At 32.5% G+C, this 27758-nt stretch overlaps 1 protein-coding gene across 3 annotated transcripts in view; it reads right to left on the reverse strand.

Moving 5' to 3' along the window:
* Positions 1-27758, reverse strand: part of ZBTB10 (zinc finger and BTB domain containing 10) — a 188576-nt gene that overhangs the window by 136425 nt on the left and 24393 nt on the right. For 2 of the 3 annotated variants that reach the window (XM_051969990.1, XM_051969989.1), the window contains exons 3-5: positions 20931-21029; positions 7736-7912; positions 6770-6942 (exon numbers count right to left, since the gene is read on the reverse strand). In XM_051969990.1, the coding sequence (XP_051825950.1) occupies positions 6770-6942; positions 7736-7912; positions 20931-21029 (449 nt within the window). Of the gene's footprint in view, positions 1-1403; positions 6484-6769; positions 6943-7735; positions 7913-20930; positions 21030-27758 lie in introns of those variants that run through there. The other variant, XM_051969988.1, reaches the window with a different exon arrangement.

Genomic DNA, 27758 nt, shown 5'->3' on the forward strand with positions numbered 1-27758 from the left:
TTAAATTATTTAAAAACCCCAAAGCCATTGTTATACTTCTATCTTGTACTTCTTGTACTAATAAAGAGCTTCATCTCTGAGTCAAAATAAAAGTTCATTCTATGTATTCAATCCGAAGAGAATACTGATTTCTAATAAAGGAAATTGAAAGAACTGAAAGCATTTTATCATAATCCAGCTTCTCTGGATCTACCGAGTTATCCCAAATGTTATATAGTCTTTTGTGAAACTGTGTATAATCAATTGCAACATTAAAAACTGGCATGGAAAAGTTTAGAATTGCATGCTTTACTTCTGAATAAATTGTTTTAAAAAGTTAAAACATTTCCCCCAATTTAAAAATTTGATACATTTAAGCAATTCACAAAGTTGCTAGCAAAGAGCAAAGAAGAATTCATATGAGCTTTTTAAAGTCTTGATTCTGCTACTGATTTAAGTAAACTTGTGCAAGCTGCTTGAAGGCAAATTCCCTTTTAGGCCCCAACTTTTTATTTGTGTAAGGAGGGAACATAGATAATCTTTCTATATCCCTATTCTAGCTTTCAAATTGCTAATAAATCAGGAATCTGATGTGATCAGGAAAATGTTGGTTAATAAGACTTCTTAAATGCTTTTTTTCTCCCTTTAGGTACTTAATATACTATAAAAAAGTAGATATTAGCTTCTACAGTTAGTTTACAAACTTTAGTTTACATTTGTTTACAAAGGATTTTCCTGAGCAACAAAACAACAACAAAAGGATCAGTTACAAATAGGACTTGATATTACCACAAAATTAAGTTCAAATATATGGCCAAACTTCATAAATTCTGTGTATTTGGAATGGGGATAATCAGAGGCTAGAATACCTTTTGCATAGAAACCTTCTCTTCAAATAGTGAAACTGTTGCTGCTTTTGTTAAGGATCTAAACATTGGGGAAAATGGCTAACAAAACGAAAAACTACCTTTGAAAAATAAATTTCATGTACTTTAAAAGTATAAGGTAACTATTACATAAGGCTTTAAAAGTTTTCTAAGTACTTTAACATGTTTAAATCCTCATAAATTACTCACTAGGAAATACACCAATATATACTTACGTACACTAAGTTATTCTTATTTTACATGTAAGAAAACTGAGGTTTATAGATCGACTTTCATAAAATTTCATAAATGGTTCAATGTAACTTCCCATTAAAATAGCCAATTAAGTCTTAGATTTTAGTGGTAAAGAGGACCTGAGAGACCACTTTAATTAATCAATATATTAGGAAATACTGTTATCCTAATGAATTACTCATGCATTTAAAGGTAATAAAAACTACTCAAAAATTAAGTTTTCCTCCTCGATGTATATAATGGAGAAAAAACACTGAAATGTTAATCAAAAAAATTAAAATAAATTCACAAGGCAGGAAGGAGTTTAGTGCTCACAAGTTTGTATTTTAGGTTTGATCAAGAATATCGTGTATTTTCTAAATACACTGACAAAACAGTTTTGGAAGTTTACAAACATGTCTTAAGACACTAGGTAGGTAGATTACAACAAAAAGTTGATTTTTGTAAAAGATCTTCCAGAAGAACTTTTACAAACAACAGCATTTAAAAGAACATGTTTTTATGTTTACAGTGTTTAAAACAGATATTCCCCCATTTTATAATTGCTCACACATCCATCCATCCTCCCCGCTCCAAAACTTTGTTGTTCAATTCATAAATTAAAGGACCCTGATATTATAAAACTCAAGAGCTATTAAACAGTCCTTTTAAAAAGTAGCCTTGTCCCTAACTTTGAAAATATTGGAATTATTCAAATGAAGAGAGGGACAAAGTTGAAATGAAGAGCATCACACATTAAATACTACAGAGACTAGTTTTTTTTTTTAAAAATTGTATTTATACCAATAATTATACCATAGTTAAGGATCTGGGTGACTGAATGGCACAGAAAAAAGTATCTCTGGTTCTCCAGTTGAAATCCAGCCTTCATAACATGAAAGTGGGGCATTTGATTAGTAATCAGTATTAATTGGGCCAGGTAACAAATACTATTATCTTATCAGAAGAAAATAGTGTAAATTTAAGTATTTGGGTGAGAATGAATCCTCTACCCTCATAGCTAAGACTGACAAGATAGGAAGGGTTCACTGTTGTTTTGAAGGAAAATTGAGTGTTCAGGGCTTTTAATTTATCATCTTTCACTGAGAAAAATTCAGATAATATAGAGGTAAATTAACTTTATGGGGGAAAGAGGGAAAGAGACGTAAAAGCTAAATCCTTCATGTCACATTCAGAAATCACTACTACATTTAGACTTACTTCATGCATTTATATCAGCATGGGCTTATGGGTAACCAACTGAACAAAGTGAAACTCACTCCACAAGTCAGCCTTAACAAACAAACAAAAAAAAAAATCATGATAGAATTGTTTTTAATATATAATTTTATAAAATATTAAACCTTTAAATAACTTTGCCAAGCATACATCATTGTAAATCTCTTTAAAACTGCGCTTACAGTTAATTGTTCTTTAACTAGGTGTAGATGAAAGTTCAAATTAACCTTAAAGATGTGTATCTCTTCTCCTCTGCAATTCATCTTACACCTCTCCTGCTCTCTTCAGGTTGTCCTACAACTTTATTAATAGAAATTAATTTTACAGTGCTTAACATTTCCCCCTTACTCTTTATTTTGTTTCTTTCAATTCTCATAGCTATCCTTTCATTCTTCCTGGGTTCATTCCTAATCTCTCCCTTACCAATGACTATTAGATATTTCCCAAAATTTCCAACTTCCCTTCTTTTTTTAGTCCCTTCCTACAAAGGCATTTCATTTTTAGCTTAAAAGTAATATTTACTAATGTGGAAAAATAGTATAATAATTGGCACATAATAATGATGACCGATGACTACAATAATGTTAAGACCAAAGTAGAAATAATTTTCGTTTAGTATGAACTGAACACTTGATCTTAACTTTTAGCAGATATTTTGTGGGTGTGTCCATTTCCTATGGAATGGATACATAACATTTTATGCTCTTCACTCCATTAGATTATTTTTCTTTAATTTCAATAAAATTGAATTTTAATTTTGCTCATGGCTCCTTAATAGACATAAATTACTATTCCATTGATAGTGCCTTATGGACTGAGAAGTTTTTAGAATTTTTGAACAAAAACAACTTCCTTAAATTGCAGTGCAAGTCGATAAAGGAACACTTATCAAAATAGAATCCTCCAGTAGTATAACTTAGTACTAAGTGATTTAAAAAATAAGACCTAGAAAGGGAAAGGTGCCCCCTCCAAGATCAGAAGGTAAAATAAGTTAGGCAGTAAGTAGAAAAATCTGTCAATTCCATTTTCTGTTGTAAAATTATTACTTTTAAGAAATAATTTTTATAGGCTGTAGCTAATATATTCAGGAATATAAACACTTTTCCTTTGGATTACCTTTCTTAAAACAAATATTAAAAGTATCAAATGTCAACCTGACCAAGAATAAAGCCAATCTGTCATAACAGAAAAGGCAGTGGATAATCAATTATAAAATATTTTAAATTATCAGTAATAATCCATCTATATTAAACCTCGCTTTCAAATTATAACCGAAACAAAAGCACAACAATTCTGTAGTGTACCAAGTGTATATTTCAATTTACTGTATGCAATCTAACAACAAATTTGGTCATAATTTACCAGATATACATAAATGATTTAAGAGTAAAAGAAGATTCACTTTCAAGAGAATAAGTTCATACCTTGAGAAAAAAGTTAAAGTACATTAAGAATGAAAAGCCAGGTCCAGTTTCTATGCAGTAAGTGAGCTGTAGTCTAATAAAGCAGATTTAGGTGATTTTCAGATATATAGCTTTCTTTTTAATATATATATATATATTTATATATATAGACAGATCTACCAATTGTAAACTATGGTTTTTCTTTAAGAGGGGATAAATGGGATGGAAAAAAATCTTTATACTATTACTTACATATTCACAAAGCAGAACATTTACGTTTAAAATACTTTTTCATTCATATTATCTTTGCCCTACTAATTTCTACTTTGGACCCCACCAAAATTACACATTACTCATTTCAGTCTAGAACAATGAGAATAGGATGTATGCTTCAGATTAAAAGAAAAATGAAATCAAATCTAGCCATTTTTGTCAGGTATACAGTGATGCAGTAGCTACCAATGAAACAATTAGATGAAAGATGCATTTTAATAACCATATAACTGTAGTTTATCTCAGTTTCATCCAGCAGAAACATCAGTGTCTAACATTAAACCATCATTCTACTGAAATAAGGGACAATGATAAAGCTTGTCTCTTAAAATACATAAACTTTGATCAGATGGAGCACCAAAAGATTATGACAGATTATGTCTGTCAAAGCATACTTCAAAACTTTTCCACACAACTAGCATAATTTAGTTACCTGATATTATAAAATAGGAAAATTGTCATTTTTATACTTAAAACAAAGTTGAAAATATGGTGACCTTCTTATTCTTATACAGTACTATCACAATGACCTAGCTAAGTGTTACTGGTAAATGCTGTGCATATTAATCTTGTGGCATATTAATCCATCATGTCAAATGTTCTTGGTGTCCAATGATCAGTTAATTCATCTGCTACTAGGCAACAATATGTTGATAAGTTTAACTTAATAATACAGTACCCTTTTCTATCCTGAGGAACCTTAAATCAAAAGTATACCACAATAAATTTGAAAATATGTTAATGGTTTTTCTTCTTAAAGATTCAATTTGAAATTTTCATGCTCCCCAAAGTGCCCCCTAACTGCAATATGCTGAAATAGGCACAGATTATGTGAATAAGTTACAGGTAGAAAGAATAAATACAATAGCAGACTGTGTCTTTTTCTTTTTAAAAAAGGTACTGAGAACTAAGTTAAAAATCAATCATTTACCATAATTCTAAAAACACTCAAATGGCCCAGAAAATGTGAAACAAAAAAAAAAAGAAGAAAGCAATTTGTTGTGTTAATTTTAATGATGAAAAAGGGCACAGGAAGTAAAAATAACCTGATGTTTGACTTATACTGCTTATAACAAACTAACCAAATTGGACACGCAGGATAAATTAAAAAACAAATCATGTGGCTTAATAATTCTATGACTCTCTATTAGAAATTTATGCCTTTTATAGAGGACTGAGGTATATACACTGGCCAGATAGGAAGGGTAGTACAGGAGGGAGAAAGAAAGGGAGGTAGGGAAGAGGGTAGCTAACAAACAGTGCCAAGGTAACAGATACCAAAAACTAGACGGACATGTCAGAAAACGTCATATAGTAACCATTTATCAAATTAAACTAAAGCAGCAGGAGAAAGTTACTTATAATCAATCATTTTAGTGGTATTTTGTCAACTTCATTGGAAAACAAAGTTAACTTCAGCAACATCATTCCACATCTCATGAAGTAGTGAAGTTTTTGCAATTTAAACTGTCTGAAGGGAGGAAGGGAAAGGGGGAGTCAGTTAAGCTCATTCCAATAAATAACCTCTCCAGTTCTTGTAAAGGGACACACAGGAACAAAGAGCCGGGAAACCATAATATCAATACCAAAAGAAATGTTTTAAGTTATGTAGCAACTGAAATTGGACAACTGAAAAAAGTTGAACCATTGGGGGACCAGAGCCCCTCACAGAAAATGTTTTACTTTTTCTTTTTAAAAAATTTGTTTAAAAATAAAAAATAGAAACAAAACTCTACTAGCACAAACTAGCCTGAGTGGTTTGATGACAGTGTGATTGGGTTTGAGGAAGTTACTTCTGTACTTCCATAAATTTTTTCCCCATTCATGGTGACAAGTAAAACATGAATGTAAAAACACTACAAGGACAGTTACTATGCTTTTAATATGACTCAAATAGCTACTGTATATCCTATAAATAATAAAAAATATTTTTACTTTGATAACTGATTGGAGATGTGAGTACTCTGTATAATTCAACCAAAAGGTTGTTTGCTGTACAGTCCTGTGCAAATATAAAAATTTAGTAATATTTTTTTGCTATAAGGCTTTGACCCTACAGTTTTCACAGCAACATAACTACCATCCAGCATGTACCATATTTTGCAAGCCTTCAGTTCAAGAATTCAAATTGTCAATTCATATTATGTCCAACTGCAGCATCCTTGAGGAGTATGCTAGGTCAGTTAATCATCTAATGACATACAAACATCCCCTGATTCGTCCCATCGAGATGGATCAGTCTGTTCTTCTCCATCATCAACCAACTCTTCATCAGCTTCTCCTGCTTCATTCTCCTCATACTCTTCATCTCTAGTGAAATCTGTGTCCTGCACCTGGTCTACACCTTCTTGACCTCCTGGTTGTGATTTATCTGTACATTCTACACATACTCCATAACGTCGAGATCCATGTCTTATTCCAACACTGGCTGCTAACATGAATATCTTCTTACACACCATACATTTATATTTTTTATCCTTTTTATGCACCTGATTAAGAAAAAAAGTTTAAAAAATATGTTGATGTACAGAAGAATATTTAAATAGGTAAGAGAATAATAATTATACAAATTAAATTACATATCCAGGAAGCAAACACCATTGCTTGTAGTTCTACATAAAGTGGTTCAATTCTTACTTCAATTATTATTCAAGACTACATAAATAAATCTATGGCAATTATTCTTCTCAGATGATTTAAAAATACTTCAAAAACCTCACAAATATATTAAACAAGTAATATTAGATTTTTAAAATCAATTAAGAAATTACTTACCAGGGAATGTCTTTTTACATGTTCTCTTCGAGTAAACAATTTCCCACAGATATCACAGCTAAATGATCTCACTCCTGTATGAATGAGCAAGTGTCTTTTTAGTGTTCGTCTGTATTTGGCTACATAGTTGCAATGAGGGCATTTTAACTTGTTCATGATTATAGATGATTCACCTTTTAGGGAAAAAAAAAAGACCAGAGCCAACATGAAAAGATATTAATGAGTTAACACTAAAAAAGAAAAAAAAAAAAATCAGCCAAGTTTCAAACTTCTTTTCAAATTCACTTCTCATATTGCTAACAATAAGAAAAATGGGCAGACCGCTTCTTCATTGCCCATTGCTGCTGTTGTGTACCATGTGAATAGTGGAATGATCCCCAAAACAGGAAAGGAGAAGGGCTATGTACTTAACTTATACACATAGTAGGTAATCAGGCTTTAAAAAAAAGAAAAAGCAGTTGTTTACTTGCCTACCCTTTTAAGGATTCTATACATGATAGTCATTTACCTGTCCATGTCATATTTCAATGTTGCTGTCATTTTAAAACTGTCAACTTAAAACCGAAAGGGGGAATGGGGGAAGGAGGAGAGAGATAAATCCTCAAATCTTTTCTTTTATGAGAAAACTTATCAAGAACCAGCTGACTATTTGTCTATCATACTTGCTAACTTTATAAGGCACCTTACCAAAACTAAATGCCCTGTAAACTTCTAAATACAAAAAATTTGAGACAATCTCAATATTCAGAATATTAAGGTTTTCTCCAGTAACTGAAATGATAAAGTCTACTAAGCAAGGTGGTTCTCAATTATTAAGAGTATGAGATTGTGCACAAGGGGAAGAGAAAACTGGGCAATTACATGCCAAGAGTTTAAGCAAAAATTTTATATGAAAAATTTCAGGACCTAAAAATTTGGCTGAAATAATTTTTTTAAATTGTTGAAAATACTATTGAGTTTACTTGCCATTTTCCCAGGTTTCTTGTTTTGGCCAAGATTCCGGCAACAATCCATACTTGAAATCATTTGAAGTACCCGGCAACAATCCATACTTGAAATCATTTGAAGTACCCGGCAACAATCCATACTTGAAATCATTTGAAGTACCCGGCAACAATCCATACTTGAAATCATTTGAAGGACCTATTACAAATTAAAAGCTTTTTTTAAACCTTTAAATATCTTATTTGCAGTAAAATGTTATTTAATATCTAATTTGAAGTCAAGAAAGAAAATTGAGCATTTTACTGAAATTTTAATATTGTACACGAGTAAACAAAGCATCATAATTGTGATAGAGTAAGATGGACCCTTCCAATTTTATTCCAAATGTTATATTTCTGTGAATTTATGTACCCATTTGTTATGTTCCGAGTCAGTAATGTTAAATAGTAATTCAAAAATATGGTTTGAAAAATAATTTGAAAAACAATACCTCTGCATTTCAAACAACTTTTCCATCTAGCAGAGATCATAAGCTATTGTCTAGAGGTATAAATACAAAGTCCTAATAGGCTAGGGGATGGTATGTATCTTCAGAGAAATACAATTCTAAAAAGGTTGATGACATCATTCCATTTAGAAACAGAATGCTGCTTATTGGCTTTTTGCTGGAGATTGAATATTGATAGCTGTGGCCATCTGACTCATTACTAGAATAATCTGTTCAATAAATGAAGACAACTATATTCCTGAAATGATGCAGCAAACTCTCCTACAGTTGCACCACATAGGAGTAATTCTGCTTTTCTAGTGTACTCCATCACCAAAGAGGTCATGTATCTAAGTAAACTGCCTAAGGATCGCCGGGGAAGAGGGGGAGAGCCTTGGGGGGGAGAGAAAAAACCAAAAAGATGTTATAATTTATAAGGTACCAAGAAATGGCTCACTAAGAATGAAATGAGATTTTACAGGCTCTAGTTTACCAGGGTGCTATTAATTGATTTAAATTACAGTATGTTTGGGTTTAATCTATCTAGATCAATAGATGGCAGAGTGGAAGTAATTCAAGCATAAAATGCAGGGTACCATTTAAAATTAGTAGAATACTCCTCCTCCTATCAGTCTCATATCACTAACATGAATGTAAGCTAGAAAAAGCCTGCCTAGTAGATTCCCAAGCACTGAGTCATAAAGCAAAGAACAGGGGGTAATCTTGACTTCCTAATCACTCAGGAGGGCAGTAATTATTTCTTCTATTTCTTGTGCTTTCTGCCACTGTCTATCATGGGATGTTTTCAATGAATATAATACTGGATAATGGTGATACTTGAACTAAAGAATGATTTTCATGCTTTGCCTTTTATCATAACAGACATGGTTTCTTTTTAGGGATAAGGGTAAATTAGAGGCTAAGATTTTGTTTCATTCGTGTGAAAAACTCCAGGAATGGATAGTTATCCATAAATGAATAGGGGTATCTTAGCTGATAAGTCTCAGACTACTCTATTTTGCCTATTTCTTTTAAACTCATACTCAACCTATTGAGTTTTACTTACCTCCTTGCTTGTATTTACTTGAATACATTTAGTTTTGCTAAAATGAGTATTATTTATCCACTTTCAATGTATTATAAAAAATCAATATTTTAACCTGGATTTAGAGATAAGGGTAAATTAGAGGCCAAGATCTTATTTTATTCATGTGAGGAACTCCAGAAATGGATTCTTATCCACAAATGAATAGGAGCATCTTAGCTGATAAATCTCAGACTTGCTTAGGGCACTGAGAGATTAAGTGATTTGTCCATGATCACACAGCTAATAAGTGTCAGAGGCAGAACTTGAATTCTAGTATTCTTCCTAACTCCAAGGTCAGTACTCAATATCCATAAAAGTTTTAATCAGTTAAAATTAGATACAATCTCTAGTCAAAAATTTTTAGAGGTTCAATCTGGTGGCTACTCCCTAGATTATAGAAAGGAAAACTGGATTGAGTCCCATCTGTTAGCTGCTCATCTTGGGCAAGAAAAGATTTGTATGTAGTGATACAAAGTAGAAACAAGGAAATAACATAACCATTATATCAAACTGAATGCTCTAAAATTAATTATAGTGACCAATCCTTTAATATCAAATTATATAGTAAAAACAACATTAGTTCCTTCCCTTAAATCTATGGACATGCAGTATCCTCATGTTAAAACTTTTCCAACAAGTCGTTTTTTGCTGAACTGGTTTCCACCCCCCCCCCCAGCCCCACCTTCCCTTTTAAAACTTATGGTAGAGCAGAATATATTAGGAAATGGGAAGAAAAAAAAAACAGAGAGAGAAATGTTAACAATAAAATTGTTTTAAAAACTGAATGTAAATATTATAAGGGAGAAGCAAGGTCCTTAGTTATTAAACTATTTTTTTTAGAAAAATAGGTCCAAAAATGGCAGAATTTCACAAACGTGTGAAAAGGGGCAGAAAATACTATTATCTTTTTAAAATATGCTTGTTTGTTGTCGATTCTTCTGATTCTGTCTTGTCAAAGTCTAAAGATAAGTTTCTGATCCCATGTTTTTCTATGTCTCAATATTTCTGTTGTTGATTGAAAAAAAAAAAAAAAACCCTAATACCTTCCTTTTATGAACAGTGTCAAGAATGGTTCTTGTTATATTATATATATTTATAATATATGTATTATGAAGATATTCTTCTATATATCCTCTAGTTTCTCCTTCCCTTCACACCTTCCCAGTGTTTCACAAATTCCCGTAAGTCATCTACAATAAGGGTATTGGTTTTATAAGAAAATATTCTTATTTTGTGAGTAAAGGGAGCAGACTAAATAAGGACAAAAAAAATTAATTCAAGCATTGACCAGTAAAGAACTGGCATCAAGTACCCAAGCTGATTTATAAGGCATGGAAAGTATGAAAATTTAAAAATTGCTTATATTTTCCAATAACTTATTGCCAAATAAACCAAATGAAATATTTAAATTTTATTTAGTACTGCTTTTTTCCCTCAACTTATGAATTATTATTGCCTCATCTCCTATAACAGAATCCTCTATATGCTTTAGGAATATGAAAAATTGAAATAAAACAAACTGCTAAATTTAAATGGGTTACAATCCTAATACTGATTTAGATCTGCATTCAGCTACAAGTATCATTATAATGGTACCTTCCCCCCTTCCCCATTCTTTAACAGCAAAGATAACACTTTTTACCTTAAACTGTATCACAAAAGAAAAACCACAAGAATGACAGAAACAAGCTAAGAGAAACTTAAAACACAGGACTCCAAGAGACAAGTTTTAAAATGCAAATTGGTAGATTAGAATATCTACTTTACAAGAGCATTTGAAATGATATACTGGAATTTTTCAAAAAATGAAATCTGTTCTAAGGAGGTAAGATTTGATGAATAATTTTCAATCTAGAATCCCATTTTTCCATTGCCTCATTCCACTTAGGTGGAGATGAGCTCTAGCATTAAGATGGCTAATCCTTCTTTAGGGTTTCTTGACTTGAGGGAATTTTCCATTTCTGAGTACCTTAATAAATACTTATTTGTTTTACTTTAAAAAAAGAAAAAAAAAACCCACCACCTCTCACTCTACAGTTTAATACTAGGGCTTTTAAGAATTTTAACTTTCTTCACTTGAGCTAATAACGGAACAAGTAAACCTGAAAATTTAAAATTCGTAGATGAAGTACACTTAATTTGATATCTCTTAAATTGAAAAAAAAAAAAAAAAAAAAAAAACTGTGTGTGTGTACGCGCACACATTTGTACAAGTGTGTAGTGATAGTGGTACACATTTATTATTAATTCACAGCAAAGCAACTGATCTTAAAATCTCTAACAAAAACCAAGTATCAATTTGACTCAGGAATGTCCTAATTTCACAGCCTTCCAGGTAACAAACAATGAACTAATGCCAAACCATTTAATACCACAAACTATTAAACTTTTCAAAAATACATCATTACTGGGAGTCTCTAGGTTAAAAATGTCAGATTTTACAACAGAACATTCCTTCACAAGGAACTAGAGAACCAATATCCTAACAAGTTTTAGAGGCAGATTAATCAGATGTTAAGACTACCTAGCTAATCTACTGTTTTTTGTTATTTGTTTTTTAACAATATCTGTATTAGTATTATACCTCGGAGTACCTATATTCCAAATAATTTAAAAGAGTTCTGATCATTTCTGTTTTTCAATGTGATTGTATTGACATTCCACCAATCATTCTTATACAGTAGACTAACAATTGTGACTTAGAAACTCTGACACAATGGTCAACCAATATTCCAGGAAATGAAATATGGTGCCTACCCACTTCTAGAGGGGTCAAAGATTCAAGAATGTAGACTATGATACCTTTTCAACGTGAAAAACTTATTGAGCTTATTGGGCTTTTGTTTTTGGTCACAGCCAACGCAGGGGCTTTTCTTTTCTTTCTTTCTCATAATTAAAGAGATAGGGAGAAGAAAAATGGAATCTTAAAAGAGAAAAAAACAAGATGTTTTCCCTGGGCGAAATATAAAGCACCAGAGACTTCCAGATGGGTTGTCTCAACAGGAGGAAGGCAGAGCAATTGCCCATACCTACTTCAGGAACTACAACTTCAACCTTACAACTATACCCGAAGGTCAGCTAGAAGTCCAGCCAGTAGAGAATTAGGAGACTGTCTACTCCAAGGTTTCCTCTCAGGATAGGAAATCTGAACATCAGTAACAACAATCGATACAAAGAGAGTGTGGCACAGCTAAGGCACTAACCATGGGATGTAAAGGAATTTAAAGGACCCAGGACAAGATAAAGCAGAACTAACCAAGCTCACCAAAAGGCCACAGTAGGACAGGTATTTCTTTCTTAGAAATTCAGTTAAAAGGCCAATACTGGAGAGATTGAGTAAATCAAAGAAAATACCATTAATAATAAAAAAAAAAATCTATGCAAATCAAAAGGAGAATAACTTTTTAATAACTGAAGCAGTCTGACTCAAAAAGGAAAAGCAGACTTTCTACAAGGACTGAAATAATTAGCTAAGAAAGTTATGCAGTAAATTTTATCAATGAAATAACTTGAAAACAGGAATAGACCAAATCAGTGTGAGACTTCAGAAGTACTAGAACAAAAGCAAGACTGAAAATCCATCCATCCATCATCCATTATATATATAAATGATAATATATTATATAATTATAATTATGCATGCTGAATGCTTTTCTAGTAGGAGGAGGAAATTTACAAGTGTCCCTTTTAGGACCTCAAAAGAAAAACAAAGGTAGCTGGGAGGCAAAGGTATAACAATGTTAGTTTTTAAGAAGAGAAAGATAATATAATAAAATAATTGGGGAACACAAGTACACAAACAAGGAGGAAGAAGAAATGGGCATCAGATGAACCTCATTTTTACCTGAAACAAATAAATACAATACACAGAACATGAAGTAGAAATCTATCAATCTGGGATCAAGCTGGGAAAACAAGTATGGATGGTGGATTGGTAAAAGGTGGTTAACAAACAAAACAAGCTGCTTGATGATGATGGAGCTATTAAGAGACCTTAGACAATTGGGGAATGAACGAACAAACTGGCTTATAAATCTAGTGGATTATCATCATGCAGCAGAATTCTGCATCAGTATTAATTGATGCAGTGACGTAAGCAGGAGCAGAAATATATACAAACTACACTTCTAATCAATATAGTTATTTCTCTAGAGGACCTGGAGTTTCAAATTATTTTCCAGACAGCTGGACCAATTCACTACTCCACCAACAAAGTGCATTAATGTGCTTGTTTGTTCCAGAGTTCTTTTATTTCATTTTCTCCTTTGTCAACAAAAAAAATTGGAGCTCAGCAGACTATTGAAGCTGTTAAAAGGATAATGGCATCTGTGGGTTTGATTTTTTTTTTTTTTGGTGAGGGATGAGGTAGAAAGAGTGTGTGTGTGTGTATGTGTGTACACATACACTCAAATATTTATTTTTATGCATATATTTATGTATATGTTTGTCTTCCTTGTCAAAACAGAATTAAGGTTTATTAAGACATTTTTTTCAGTAAAACTCCATGAAACAATTTACATTAAAAAAAAAAAAAGCCTTCAGGGAAACAAAGGACTGACTAATGAAAGCATGAAACTGCAACCAACTTTTTGAAAGGAGAATGATGATCATTCTACCTGCTTATAAACTCTATCTATAACTATAAAACTAGGATTCTTAGTTAGGAAACCTGGGTTCCAGTGCAAACTTTTCTATTAACTGAAATGACAATTTGCTTGCTAATTTATCTCTGGGACAGTTTTCTCATCTGCCAAATTGAACAAAATCTGATTCTATCACATACTTTTTCTCCAAAGACAGCACTAACACTCCTAGTCAAAGTTTTGATTCACTACAAAAATAAGTTAAACTGTTGTCCCTACTGAATGGTTTGTGCCAAAAATTCTTCTACAATGATTAAAATTCTAAAGGTAAAAGATTAAAAAAATATTAACTTCATTTACTTCTAAGTTTTCCTTTGAGTTTTTTCTTTTTCATCTAAATTAACTTTGCCAACTCCAGTAAAATCAGGGAACACTTTGAGAGGGGATTATTCAAAATGGGAATGTGTAGATATGGCCAAAGTGTTAACATTTATATCATATTGGGGACTTTTAAGTGGGGGATGGCAGGATGGGTATGTGGATTGATTTAAGGTGCAATGGCTGCCCAAGAATCAAACCTCCCATTTAATAGTCTTAATTTCCTCATAAACTCACAAAAAGAATAGACATACCAAGATTGATTTTGTTAGTTTAAATACTACCAAAGATTTTAAAATGAAGTTTTATTTGTTAAATCTTAATCAAAAAACTTGTGTTTTAAGAGCTGCAGTGGTCTACTCTTCAGGAAATACACTTAAATACCAGACTTAAAATTTTCACCACCACGATTCATATTGAGAGTAGAAGTGAATCTCATAAATTTCTGTTCTATTCCTGATTGCTTTTACTCAACTAGCAAAAACTTCACCTCTTTATTTACTAATTTTAACGCATTTCTTTATAGTCTAAGCTTTATATTTTGTCAGATAGTGTAGTGTGACAGGAGTAGACAGGAAAAGTTATCCACTATAGCAAAATATAAAATGAAAAGAACTACTTGCTAATTTGGAAAACTTTTAAATTCCAATCTGTCTTTTCAGAAAGGTTAATGGATTCATTGGGTTCAGCAATGAAACTAGAAGTGCAATGCCAGGAAATAAAGTAGAACCCACAGAATTTAATTCATTCAACACACAAAAGATAAGGAAAAGTGAAAAAGAATGGTAAGGTTCACCTCAATTACCCATCACCACTGCTGTACAAGTTAAAAATCATGTTTTCTATAGTAAGAACTGAATATGTGCTAGAGAACACCCTTTCTTAGCACTGAACTCTCTTATGTTCTCTTTAACTTAAATTAGAACTGTGTAATTTTTACCTGCAGATAGATCCACTGATGCTTAGAAGTAGGTCTCTGAGAATGTTATTTGTTCCTGAAGGAACCACTTCATGTTTAGATGTTTTAAGGTTTATACAAATGCTTTTCTTTATGACAGCCTTGTAATGTGGGGAGTATACACATATATGCTATGATTCACATTTTACTATAAGAAAATTGGAGTTCAAAAAAGTCTAAATGAAGTAGCCAGTCATAAAACTATTGGTAGCACAGTTTATATGTTAAAGGGTTAAGAAATACATAAACAGTACAATATATAGTAGCCCAATTCCAGGCAATGGGTTGAGGTGGAGGTGGAGGTAAATAGGACTTTCTACTCAGTTTGTAGCATTGTAGCAAAAGATGTACAATAAAAATGACACTTTACTTGGTTGTCAGTTGAACTGGTAGTTGAAGGGTTGCAACTAGTGTCTTATCATGAAGTAATACAACATGTCAATTATGTTTTCAAAACAAGTATTATAACTTGAAACACATCTGACTGTACATGGTTTAGTTGACCTGAACCATTTTTTGTTCATTTTTCACCATGTCTATCATGATTCATCCCTTTCTCTGGAAGTCAGAGGTTAAAATTATCTATCTATATCAACTTGCTTCTAAACAAGAACTTTTTTAAATTGTGAATCAAAAAGAGCATTGATCATTCAGAACTTTTTCTGAATCCTATCATTCAAGGCACTTCCAATAGCACAGATTAATATGCAAAACTGTCTCGGAGAGTCAAGTCCCTTAACTATGATATGAATGAATTCTCAATCCATAATATGAAAAGTTTTGCTTTACTGTACTATTACTGCTTGATAAAAATAAAATCTGCTATTAAGAAATGGCTAACTTGGGAAGGGAAGGAGAAAGGAGACTTGGGGGTTACATGTGACATAAAAACAATCAATAATATCAGTAATAGACACTCTTAAGATTATACAAAGGATTTTAGCTTTCTGGAGCAAAGCTTAAAATATAAAAATTATGGGCTTCTTGGAAAATATTGTTGTATAGAACTTTGCTTTTTGAACCAAGAAGTTTGTTGATTTTTTTAAATCTGAAAACAGAAGAGCCAGAAAGAAAATTGTCCATATTGATCTGCTAAGAGACCTTTAATATGGTAGCATATGGATTAATAGAAAGAAACACATTTAGGAGGTAGAAGATGAGGCTAAAAACACAGACAAAAAGAGCAAAACAGGAAGGAAGATTAAGCATCAATTAGCTAGGGCTCTATTCAAAAATTAACTATGGTAGTTATACTTTATCTTTGGAACTGTCTAGCCTCATTTTAAATAAAATCAATTAATGAAAATCCAGCTTACCTTCTCTCCCTCCTACCTCTTAACAGAAAAACAAAAACAAAACCTTTGTTACAAGCTTGCATAGTAAAATGAAACAAATCCCCACATTGGCCCAAGACCAAGAAATGTCCTAGTCTGTATTGAGACCATTACATTTTATGTCAATGGGTGGCATGCTTCGTCACAGCATCACTATTTTTAAAAAGCATTTTACCTTAAAAATATAGGTATAAATAAGATGAATCCTTGAAACTGAAACTCAGATCTAATTAACATGAGTAACATATCTAAGTATCACAAGGGCTGATAAGAGAACAAATGTGTATTACTGCTAAGAAGTCCTATCCAAGTTGTTATTTTAGCTGTTTCACACTACATGGGTGTTTCAAGTTGCTTCTGGACTAAAGCTGAGATCTGCCTGCCTTTAATTTATACTTCTCTCAATTTAAAATCACATTAGAAGGAGAACAAGAGAGGGGACCAATAAATTCCCCAGCAGAGAAAACACAAAAAGGAAGCAATTAAACCCCATTTTCAGTTTTATAGTATAGATACAAATCTGTAAAGTGAAGTTAATAGACACACGACCACAAGGAAATACATAGAAAATAAAAGTAGTTCTAGAAGAGAATTTCTAATGTCTAAAATTAACAAAAGAAACAAAGTAGTTAAACTCTCACAAGAGGAAATTCTTAAACTAGAGGGGAGATATTTAGGTAAAGATTGAGGGAGAAACAAGCAATATTATTGTGGGAATGAATAAGTTTAGATTAAAAGAAAAAGTACAAAAAGAATTTATAAATATTCACAGAACAGAAACAAACCATAAATGAATCAAAGAAAATGAAATGGAGGCAAAAATTAATGACTTACATACTCTGTGTGCAAAAATAGAAGGCATACTGCCCCATTTGGCATAAATATAGAAAGCTTTCATCAAAATACAGCATGCATTTATATAAATTTTTAAAGAATTAAAAAGAAAATTAAAATAACTGAAATTAAGTTAAAAGAAACTAAAAGAAATGAGACAAAAAAAAAAAAAAACTTCAACAAATTGTTTGCGAAAATAGAGATGGATGGCACGCTATATCTCATTCCTAGTCAGATGTTCCTGATGATACTTGAACTAAGGGAAAATAAAGCAGAAAAAGAAAATTATATATCAATACCAGGAAATTATATTTTAAAATATGGAAGATATTAGTCAACCATGCTAAAGGAATACTGACCAGCTTATTCACTATCATCAGATTGGACAGATAATCAGGAAATATAGATAGTTCATCAGTTAAGGGAAAATTATACTGTTAATGGACTATGTTGCTAAAAAAAATATATATATAGCATGCATTTATATTTATTCTTAAAAGTTAAGGAATAAATAAACTTACTGTGATAAAACAGTATTAGCCAAAATAATAATAATAATAATAAATATTAATTGTAACTGAAGATTAAGGCTAATGCAAGAACATCCCTTTGTTACTTGTAAGATTTGATATAGAATTCAAGAAGTGGTGGTGAGATGAGGGGAAAAAATACTGAAGCAATTTACTTATATCTAAATAAAATTATCAGTATATTTTAGAAGCAGTACTGTGGTTTCCTTAAGAGAATTCCAAAGACACAACAATAGAAAAGAAGCTCTTAAGGAAATTTCAAAAACGGTTGGAAGTTATCTTTCACGACCAAAACCTCCCTCAAAATAAAGAGAGCAGCCAAAATTGGGACTTGTCCAAGTACTCTTAGAATTTCAGAGTCCATTTCAAAGGATTTGGAGAAAATGCTGATATATAGATATAGATATAGATATTTCCATTATCATATAGATATGGAAGTCCATTCCAAGAGAGATGTCAAACTCAAGAATAAAATTCTACCATCAAAAAATACAATGCCAATTAATTAGAAAAATATTATGTTCCTTCTTCATTTACAAGAAGAATGGTCTTTGGACTGGGAAGGATATAATAAAAATGTTTCAAGTTAAAACCTAAGCTAAATGAGGTCAAACCTAGATGCCTTCAATGAATTTAACAACTTTCCAGGCCCAAACTCCATTCTAGCATACTGGGTGATGAAGGGGGGGGGAAGGAGAAAGGGAACAAACAAACTGGTAGACTACTGAAATGCGAGAGGTGATCTTTTTCTTAAAGAATGTTAAGGAACACTAGAATAAGCCAGTTTTAGAAAATATATATGGTTCAATCTGAAAGAGAAAGAGGGGAGGAGGAGGAGGGAGAAAGAAAAAAGAAAAGAGAAAGGAAAATGAGCCAACACATATGCCAATGATTATAGAGTCTGTGGATATTTAGAAAAGTTGTAACTTTTAAGTGTCAACCAACTTTATCAAGAGGTACTTAATTAATTAAGGGTCCAATAGAATTCCACATGTTAAAATAACAAAGAAATGATGACCTTTTGAAGAATGTTAATCAAGTGTAAATAACTAATAATTTTCTCCTTGACAGGTATCAGTATGTACCAGGTGGTCAAAAAGCACTTTGACCAAAAACTTCCAATTTTGCCCCTGTATGTAACCTAGAGAAAATCAGTATCCCAGCCTCCCCTCCCTAACACAACTACAAAACTTCTATTGATATTCAAGAAATTTAAGTCCAAGTACCCTGGAACAGCTAGAACCTCTGTAACATATAGTATTATTGGCATGATCTAATGGAAATATTTCCACCAAGTAAGCAGAGAGCAACGATTTATCAAATTATGCATGAGAGCTATCCTATCAGATTCTTGTTCTGCCTTAAATTTCCTCCGTGGTTTTGGAAATAAAAATAAAATAAGCATATAACTGCTACCAATCCTTCACAGGGTTATAAGTATTAAAGGAGATGGTACATGTAAAAGCTTCTAAGCAAAAAAAAAAAAAGACAAAAAAACCCAAAGTCCCCAAAACAGGAACTACTATAAAGGAATAACCCTAATTGTAAGATGGCTCATAATTCTCAAAGTTAGCAGAGCACAAGGCATGATCCTGACAGGTCTTACACCCAGATGAAAAAGATTCTATTTTGGACCTTACAATGGACTACATGGCAACTAATGGCGCTTACTCCAGCTGAAAGACTTTCATCAATAGGTATTCATCACCAAGTAATGAATTTATTGGCCAGAACAACTCTGGAAGAACTTGGAGTGTAAAGTCATATCATAACAGATACAACCATAACAGGTTGTAAAAAGCAACTTGGAAAAGTTCTAAGAAAACTGCAGACTATTTATCACCTAAGAATATGAGCTCCTTTGAGGGGAGGAACCATGTTTTTGTATTGCTTTGTATCTCCAGTGCTCAGCAAAGTGCCTAAAATAGAATAAGGACTTAATAAATGGTTATTGATGATGATTTCTGCCTCTGTTTTCCCTTTGATGGCATAGGCATAAAGTTGTAAGTCTATTTTAAGTAGCTCTTTCTAATTGCCTTAACATAAACAAGTAGAAGAAATTAAGCATCCACATTTCAACAACCTAACACAAAAAGAATTTCTATTCCAATTCCATTGTGATACAACGGAGTTTTGTGTGCTTATGCATATATCCTACTCTATTAAAGCGCTATAGTGCTTTATCATGGGATAGAGTTGACCTCTAGGTTCCTGAAAGGTAAGTTTGGCAAGCTCTAGCAAGTGCTTTCTAAGCTAAAAATATATTTATGTCTTCTACTATCTGAAGCTCAAGGAGTTACATTATAAGTTTTTACTCAGAATTTATTTTATTATACTAATGAAGTATTTAGATACAATTTTTTTTCCTGGTATGGTTGAAAAATTACTCCTGTCTAATCTAATTCTAGTTCATCTCTTTCAAAAACAATTTCTATAAAGTATTTCATTATACTGCCTTTGCACAAGGCTTTTTTCCTATAAATGTACATAATTACTATAAACTGTCCTGGACACCTCATTGGATTTCAATGATTCACAACTTAAAACACCTGATAAGAAAATCATCAATCAATGCAGATCAGAAATATTTCAGCAAACATAATTTTAAGGGAATTGCTTAGGCCATTGAGGGATTAAATGATATGCCTGGTTCACATAGCCAGAATGTGTCAGGGTAGGATAGGATTTGAATGATTGAGTCACCCTGACTTCTAGACAACATTATTTGATAAATCACTGCCTCTTTAAACAAAATATTTACCTGCATGTAAAACAGCACAAAATTCAGAACGCTTTTAAATATTCAGAGAAATTAAATTGTTAAATATAACAGTGATTCTATATAGTAAAATATTATATGACTACCTGCAAATATAATTCTTGATGAGTTAGTTATAAGGATGACTAGGATATAAAGGTAAAAAAAATCATGTCTCAAGTCAGAGACATATCAAAGTTATTTAATCTTTCTTATTCTTATCCTTCAAATTTCACCTTCAAAATTCCACCAGCACCTAGTACCTACCAGCATCACCTCCATCTTGACTTGAGTTAGCTTCAGCCAGCAAACCTGAATTCATGTTCCTATCACAGTCAGGCCCTGAAAGTAGAGCACCATCCAAATCTGTAAAGAACGTATAGAATATACTGTTATTCACAAAACATTGCTCTTTTTTAAATTTTCATATGCATATTAACATATCTATTATACTCAACACTTTAGAAAGCAACAGGGTGGGAGAAGGACCTTGCTGAGGAACAAAGATTGACATAAATTGAACAATCACTGCCTAAAGATTTATTAAACTCGTAGATTGACTGCAACTGATGTTGACAGGAGAGAGGTGGATCAGAAGAGTTTATGGATACTACAAGCATTGTACATCCAAGCGTGGATACTGAGCATTATTAGAAGCAATGTATTTTGAACCATGGAAGCACACATGACTGTATGGCTGAAAAGGTAGATTAGTTTTGAAAACTAGGCAAAATTTAGAATTAGTGAGGCAGCAAGTATTGAAATGTTTGAAACAAAATTCAAATCTTTATTTTTAATATGCAAAATAGTCCAATGAATAATACAAAATTATCCCAAAGAAAAAAAATTGAAATTCTTTTCAGTTAGAGGAACTTAGATATGAAAAATTCTAATTCATAACCTTACACGACAAACTCTGGGCTTCTTCTGGAAGGGACTGTTAAAGCTAAATGTTATCTTATAAGAGAATGTTCCCTAAGTGGAGAGGTGGGAATAAGAATGTAATAAGCATTTATAATATTACCTATTGTGAAACTAGGCACTGAGTGGTTTGTTTTTTTGTTTTGTTTTACTTTAACAAATCTCAACATGACTCACAAAATGCAAATGTGCATTAAAATTTTAAAAAGAAAAACTCAAAACACCTCATTTCATCCTTAAATCAACCCTACAAAGTAGGTGCTATTATTATCCTCATTTTACATTTGAAGAAACTGAGGGAGAGGTTAAATGACTCATCCAGAGCATCGAGCTAAGTGTCTCAGGACATCTTTGACATCAAGGTCTTACTCATTCCAGGTATAGTATTCCCTGTGCCACCAGCTGCCTCTGGTAGACAAATGTAGTTCTAAGATTTTGGATGGCTTTAAGTTTAGAGGAAACAGAGGGAAGGAATAGGGAAACAGTTTAACAAATACCTATTAATTAAAATCTGCATACTATAAATTGTTCATTCTGCTATGATTGAAATTATTTTTAAAAAATAAACTCAAATTGCTATTTTACAAATACTTAAGTAGTAATTGACCCTAAGACCTGTGGTCATCTTAAGGCCTGGGTAGAATACAATTAAGTCCTTCAATTCTGAATATTATAGGCTACTTTTGGTTGATATTCAGACTTTAACAGAATATAATTAAGCACTTCAATCCCAAGGAAATAGATTTTATTCATAAAGAGATGGGAAGCCAGAAGTTAAGGGTGACAAAAGAGAAAAGGGAAATGAAAAAATAAGAGCAATATGCCTATTTGCTTAAAATGTTTATAGTTTTTTTTCCAATGACTAATGTATTATATATATCTATTACTATAATTAAACTATTTTATAATATAAATTATATAATATATTAATAATTTATTAATATATCATTGTATTCGATACAGAAACGACTATACATTTATTTTATTTGGTCTTTCAGCTATCCTAATCTCCAAGATTGAATATAACAAAGAAAACAACTACCTGTCTTATGGACAATAGAAAATCCATAAATTAACTTGTTTATTCTCCTAATTGTTGAAAACAGTGAATCCAATAAAATGTTTACTACCAGCATGGCATTGTTTAATAACGGGCCCGATTCTTAGTTTAATATAACTGTAGAAAGAAAACTAAAATATATTCTAAAGATGCTTAGGGGTGTGGGAATTAAATTTATCCTTTATTATTATATATTTCCTTTATATCATAAGCCATTTCAAAACAGTGTACCTCACATCTTTCTCCACTCCAGTACATACAACACTCAGCTCTCAGAATAATCTTCCTAAAAGTCTAGGTTTGTCTACATCAACACCTTCCCTAGTTTTATTTTAAAAAACTATTCCTTATCACCTCCATGATCAAATATAAAAATGTGCCTGTTTGCCACTGAAAGGCCTTTACAAACTGGCCCCTTCCCACCTTTCCAGTTTTCGTGCCACTAGCTTGTTCTTCATTAAGATATTCATCTTCCAACTCGTAGGCATTTTTATTGGCTGCCCCAAATGCCTGGAATCCTCTCATCTCTGCCTTTCTAATCCCATGCTAAGATCTCACTTTCTATAAAAAGTCTTTCCTATTCTTCGTTAATGCTAGTATCTTCCCTGACAATTATGTCCTATTGATTCTGTGTATACAATCAATTCTCAGCACTCGAGTTTTAACTTTTTTCAAGCAAGCATTCTTGTGATTTTTATAAGTAACTTTGTTTTCACTTTTACTTTGGCAACTGCCAGAGTTCAAAGCTATGCACAGTAGAAGAGGGGGAGAAAAAAAGCTCATGTTTATGGAGCTGCTGGTACCCTATTAGGCACATTGATTGGTCTTGTTCACCCCACTGTGCATTTACTGCATATTTTCATGATTTGCTTTTAAAACAAGTTTTGGGGGCAGCTAGGTGGCACAATGGCTAGAGCACCAGCCCTGAAGTCAGTAGGACCGGAGTTCATGTCTGGCCTCAGACACTTAACACTAGGACTGTGTCTCAGTCCTAGCTGGTTTACCCTAGGCAAATCACTTAACCCCAAATGCCTCAGCAAAAAAAAAAAAAAAAAAAAAAAAAAAAAAGCAATATCTGTTGACAATATAAAACACTTGGGAGTCTATCCAAGTAGTCTACCCCCAAAAATAACATCGTAATTATGACTCCAAAGCAAAGTGCAAGTCGTCCTTTGAACCTTAAGCCCACAGGTGCAAAGTCAGTGATGTGGCTTAATGAGAAAATAAACATGTTAGATAGATAAACTGGAATGTCTTTAGTCACTGTAGGCCCATGAGTTTGGAATAAAGTCATAATTTGGTGTATCTGCAAAAAGGAGTCAAATATAAAGTATGAAATGAATTTTTTAACTGAGATCTTAGCACAATTTATCAAGGGACACAATTCTAAAAAATTACTACCAAGAAAAAATGTTTTGCATGTTACCAGTTTTTATTTTGTGTACTGGATTTTATGAGTGATTTCATGATTACTGTGTTAGGCAATAAAGAATTGAATGCATAAAAGTATTTTCAACAACACTGAAACCTAAACTCCTACTTCCCATAAGTTCAATGTAACAATATTCAAGTTTTTGACTTTCATGTAATTTTCTATTAATATTACACTCATGAAAGTTGAGGATTGACTCGTATTTTATTGGTACAGGGGTTGGGATGGGAGTACATAGACAACTATAACTTAAGGGAATTAAAGGAGGGCAAAGGAGATATCCTAAGCATTCTAGGACAGAATACTCATGGCCTGCAAAAGTTCAATATATTAGAAACAGATTAAAATGTTGGTTGGAAATGCTAAAATAAAATAAAAATACATTATGACATAGATAATGTTAATTTGAGGTTTTCTGGGGTAATAAATAGCCTTGACATAGCTGTTTTAGGAAAACCTAGCTTTTAGCTAATGAGTAGAGAGGCTGGAAAAGAACAGAAAACTATAGGCTTCATAAACTCTCACAGATGTTCCCAAGAATAACCTTGAAAATAGAGCTGGGATTAGAAGACTTGAGTGTGAAATCCAGATCCACCAATTACTATCTACCTTTATAAAATGATATAATAGCTGTGAATTGCTTTTGAAAACCTTAAAATGTCATAAATATGATATATGATGATCATTAAAATATGAGGGAAATCACTGACTCCCTGAATTCTTTGTACACTGAGAGAGGATTGAACTAATCAACCCTTTTTAAAGCTCCCTTCCATATTATTGTTCTGTAAGAAATGACCAGCAGGATGAATACAGAGAGGCTTGGAGAGACCTACATGAACTGATGCTAAGTGAAATGAGCAGAACCAGGAGATCATTATACACTTCGACAACGATATTGTATGAGGACATATTTTGATGGAAGTGGATTTCTTTGACAAAGAGACCTGAGTTTCAATTGATAAATGACGGACAAAAGCAGCTACACCCAAAGAAAGAACACTGGGAAACGAATGTGAACTATCTGCATTTTTGTTTTTCTTCCCGGATTATTTATACCTTCTGAATCCAATTCTCCCTACGCAACAAGAGAACTGTTCGGTTCTGCAAACATATAATGTATCTAGGATATACTGCAACATATCCAACATATAAAGGACTGCTTGCCATCTAGGGGAGGGGGTGGAGGGAGGGAGGGGAAAAAAAAAATCGGAACAGAAATGAGTGTCAATATAATGTAATTATTAAATAAAAAATTAAAAAAAAAAAAAAGAATAGAGAGCTTAGTTTTTATGTCAACAGTAAATTTAAAAAAATAAAAAGACAACTCAAAAAATGGTTGATTGGTATTGACAAATCCACTTAGTAAAGATCAATTTGATCCATGAAAAAAAAAAAAAAAAAAAAAAAAAAAAAAAAAAAAGCTCCCTTCCAGTTCTAAATCTATGATCTTATAACTGATAGTAAGGAAAAGAGGGATTATATTCTAGACATGAAAGGACCATACCTGAAGGTAGCCATACCCAAAGGCAATCACCTCCCATGTTTTTGAAAACATGGCCTTATGATCCAAAGATCATAAGATCATAGGATTTAAGCTGAAAGGGAGTTTCAAAATCTTTTTGTGTAAGGTAGGGAGAAATAAAATCATGATTCAAACTTTGGCACTGCAGTTCAAAACCTATTGCCTTATCACTATCTGTCTATTGACCTGCAAAAGTCCAGTAGCTTGGAAATAGATTAAAATATCAATTGGAAATGTTAAATAAAATAAAAATACCATATTGTTCTGTAAGGAATGACCAGCAGGATGAATACAGAGAGGACTGGCGAGACTTACATGAACTGATGCTGAGTGAAATGAGCAGAACCAGGAGATCATTATATACCTCAACAACGATACTGTTTGAGGATGTATTCTGATGCAAGTGGACCTCTTCGATAAAGAGAGCCTTAATTGATCAAAGATGGACAGAAGCAGCTACACCCAGAGAAAGAACACTGGGAAATGAATATAAACTGCTTGCATTTTTGTTTTTCTTCCCGGGCTATTTATACCTTCTGAATTCAATTCTCCCTGTGCAACAAGAAAACTGTTCGATTCTGCACACATATATTGTATCTAGGATATACTGCAACCCATTCAACATGTAAAGGACTCTTGCCATCTGGGGGAAGGGGTAGAGGGAGGGAGGGGAAAAATCGGAACAGAAATGAATGCAAGGGATAATGCTGTAAAAAATTACCCTGGCATGCGTTCTATCAATAAAGTTATTTAAAAATTAAAAAAAAAAAATACCATACGACATACATAATGTTATTCTTCCCTCTTAAAAATATATTAGCCAGAAAGCAACATATCCTAGATCTACCAGAATAGACAATATATCCTAAAATTTAATCACATCATATTGATCTGATAGGCAATTAAACCACTAAGACTTTTCCTAGTGGTCAAATTTGTAAAGATAATTTATCTATTATTTCCCACTGAGTCATCTGCAAGGCTGATTAGCATGCTTTCTATTCTGTCATGCAAATCACAAACCAAAATTAAAGAGTTTTGTGACAACTCCCCTCCTCTACTATCAGCAAGACTCAGAACCCTTAATCAGCTCTCTTGGGTGATTCTATTTACATGGCCATCTAATAGTATTTATTAAAAGTGTTCATGTTTCAGTATATTTGCCATATGAATTACCAAACACCTTGCTATAATCAAGATATAATACATGTAAATCATAGCAGTATTAAATATTTGAAATATAGTTATTTCTTTTGATCTTATTATGAGATGATTTTACATTTTAATGTGGAAACTAAAGCTGAAAGACTGATTTGTTCGTTATATTTTATTATTATTTGTAAAAAGTGCTCAACACCTGTAAAAAATATCTGATACCGAGTGCCAAATTAATGCGTATTACATTCCCTTTTCTGCTTCTCTTCCCATAATCATAAATGTAGCTTATCTCACAAGTGATATTAAAATGTAGGTCCAATCCTTTCCACTATACCATTGTGCTGAGTAATAATACATTGCTGCCATCTGGAAATCTATCCAGCTTCTCAAGAAAGGCAATTATTTTTTTCTCAGGTTCATTCTAAAGGAATGAATTCATGATAACTTCTATTTTAAACTGCTGCATCATTAATAACAGATATGGGTTCAAATTCTGATGTGATCTTGCTAGTAATATACTCCACTAGATTTCACTTTCTTCAGTTATTTCTGAGAGACAAGTCTTGAGGTGAATTCTAGTTCTAGATCTATGATCCTATGAACAACCACATGTTTAGCAGAGAAGTATCTGTACTAATAAACATGTCAAGCAGCAACAATAACATATACTGTCTCAATTCAAATTCTATCTATATGTTAGTCATCAAAAAAGTTCTCAGAACTTAAAAACCCAAAGGCAAATTCAGATGGCTTTTCAGCAGAAAGTTGTTGTTGTTGTTGTTTTGGGGGGGAGAAATACCATTAATTTTACTAAGTCCTAGATTTCCTGATGATTTAAAAGACTGGAAGTTGGGAATCTTCTGGTACAATGAAAAAAACCACCACTTAGGTTCTAATTTCTGGGGGTTCAAATTCTCAAAACATCTTACTTGTGGGACCGTGGGTAAATCACTAATCAGTAAAGTGAGGAGGTTGAATTAGATGGGTCCTTAGTTGGAA

Source organism: Antechinus flavipes, chromosome 1, assembly GCF_016432865.1.
Source record: "Antechinus flavipes isolate AdamAnt ecotype Samford, QLD, Australia chromosome 1, AdamAnt_v2, whole genome shotgun sequence".
NCBI lineage: Eukaryota > Metazoa > Chordata > Mammalia > Dasyuromorphia > Dasyuridae > Antechinus > Antechinus flavipes.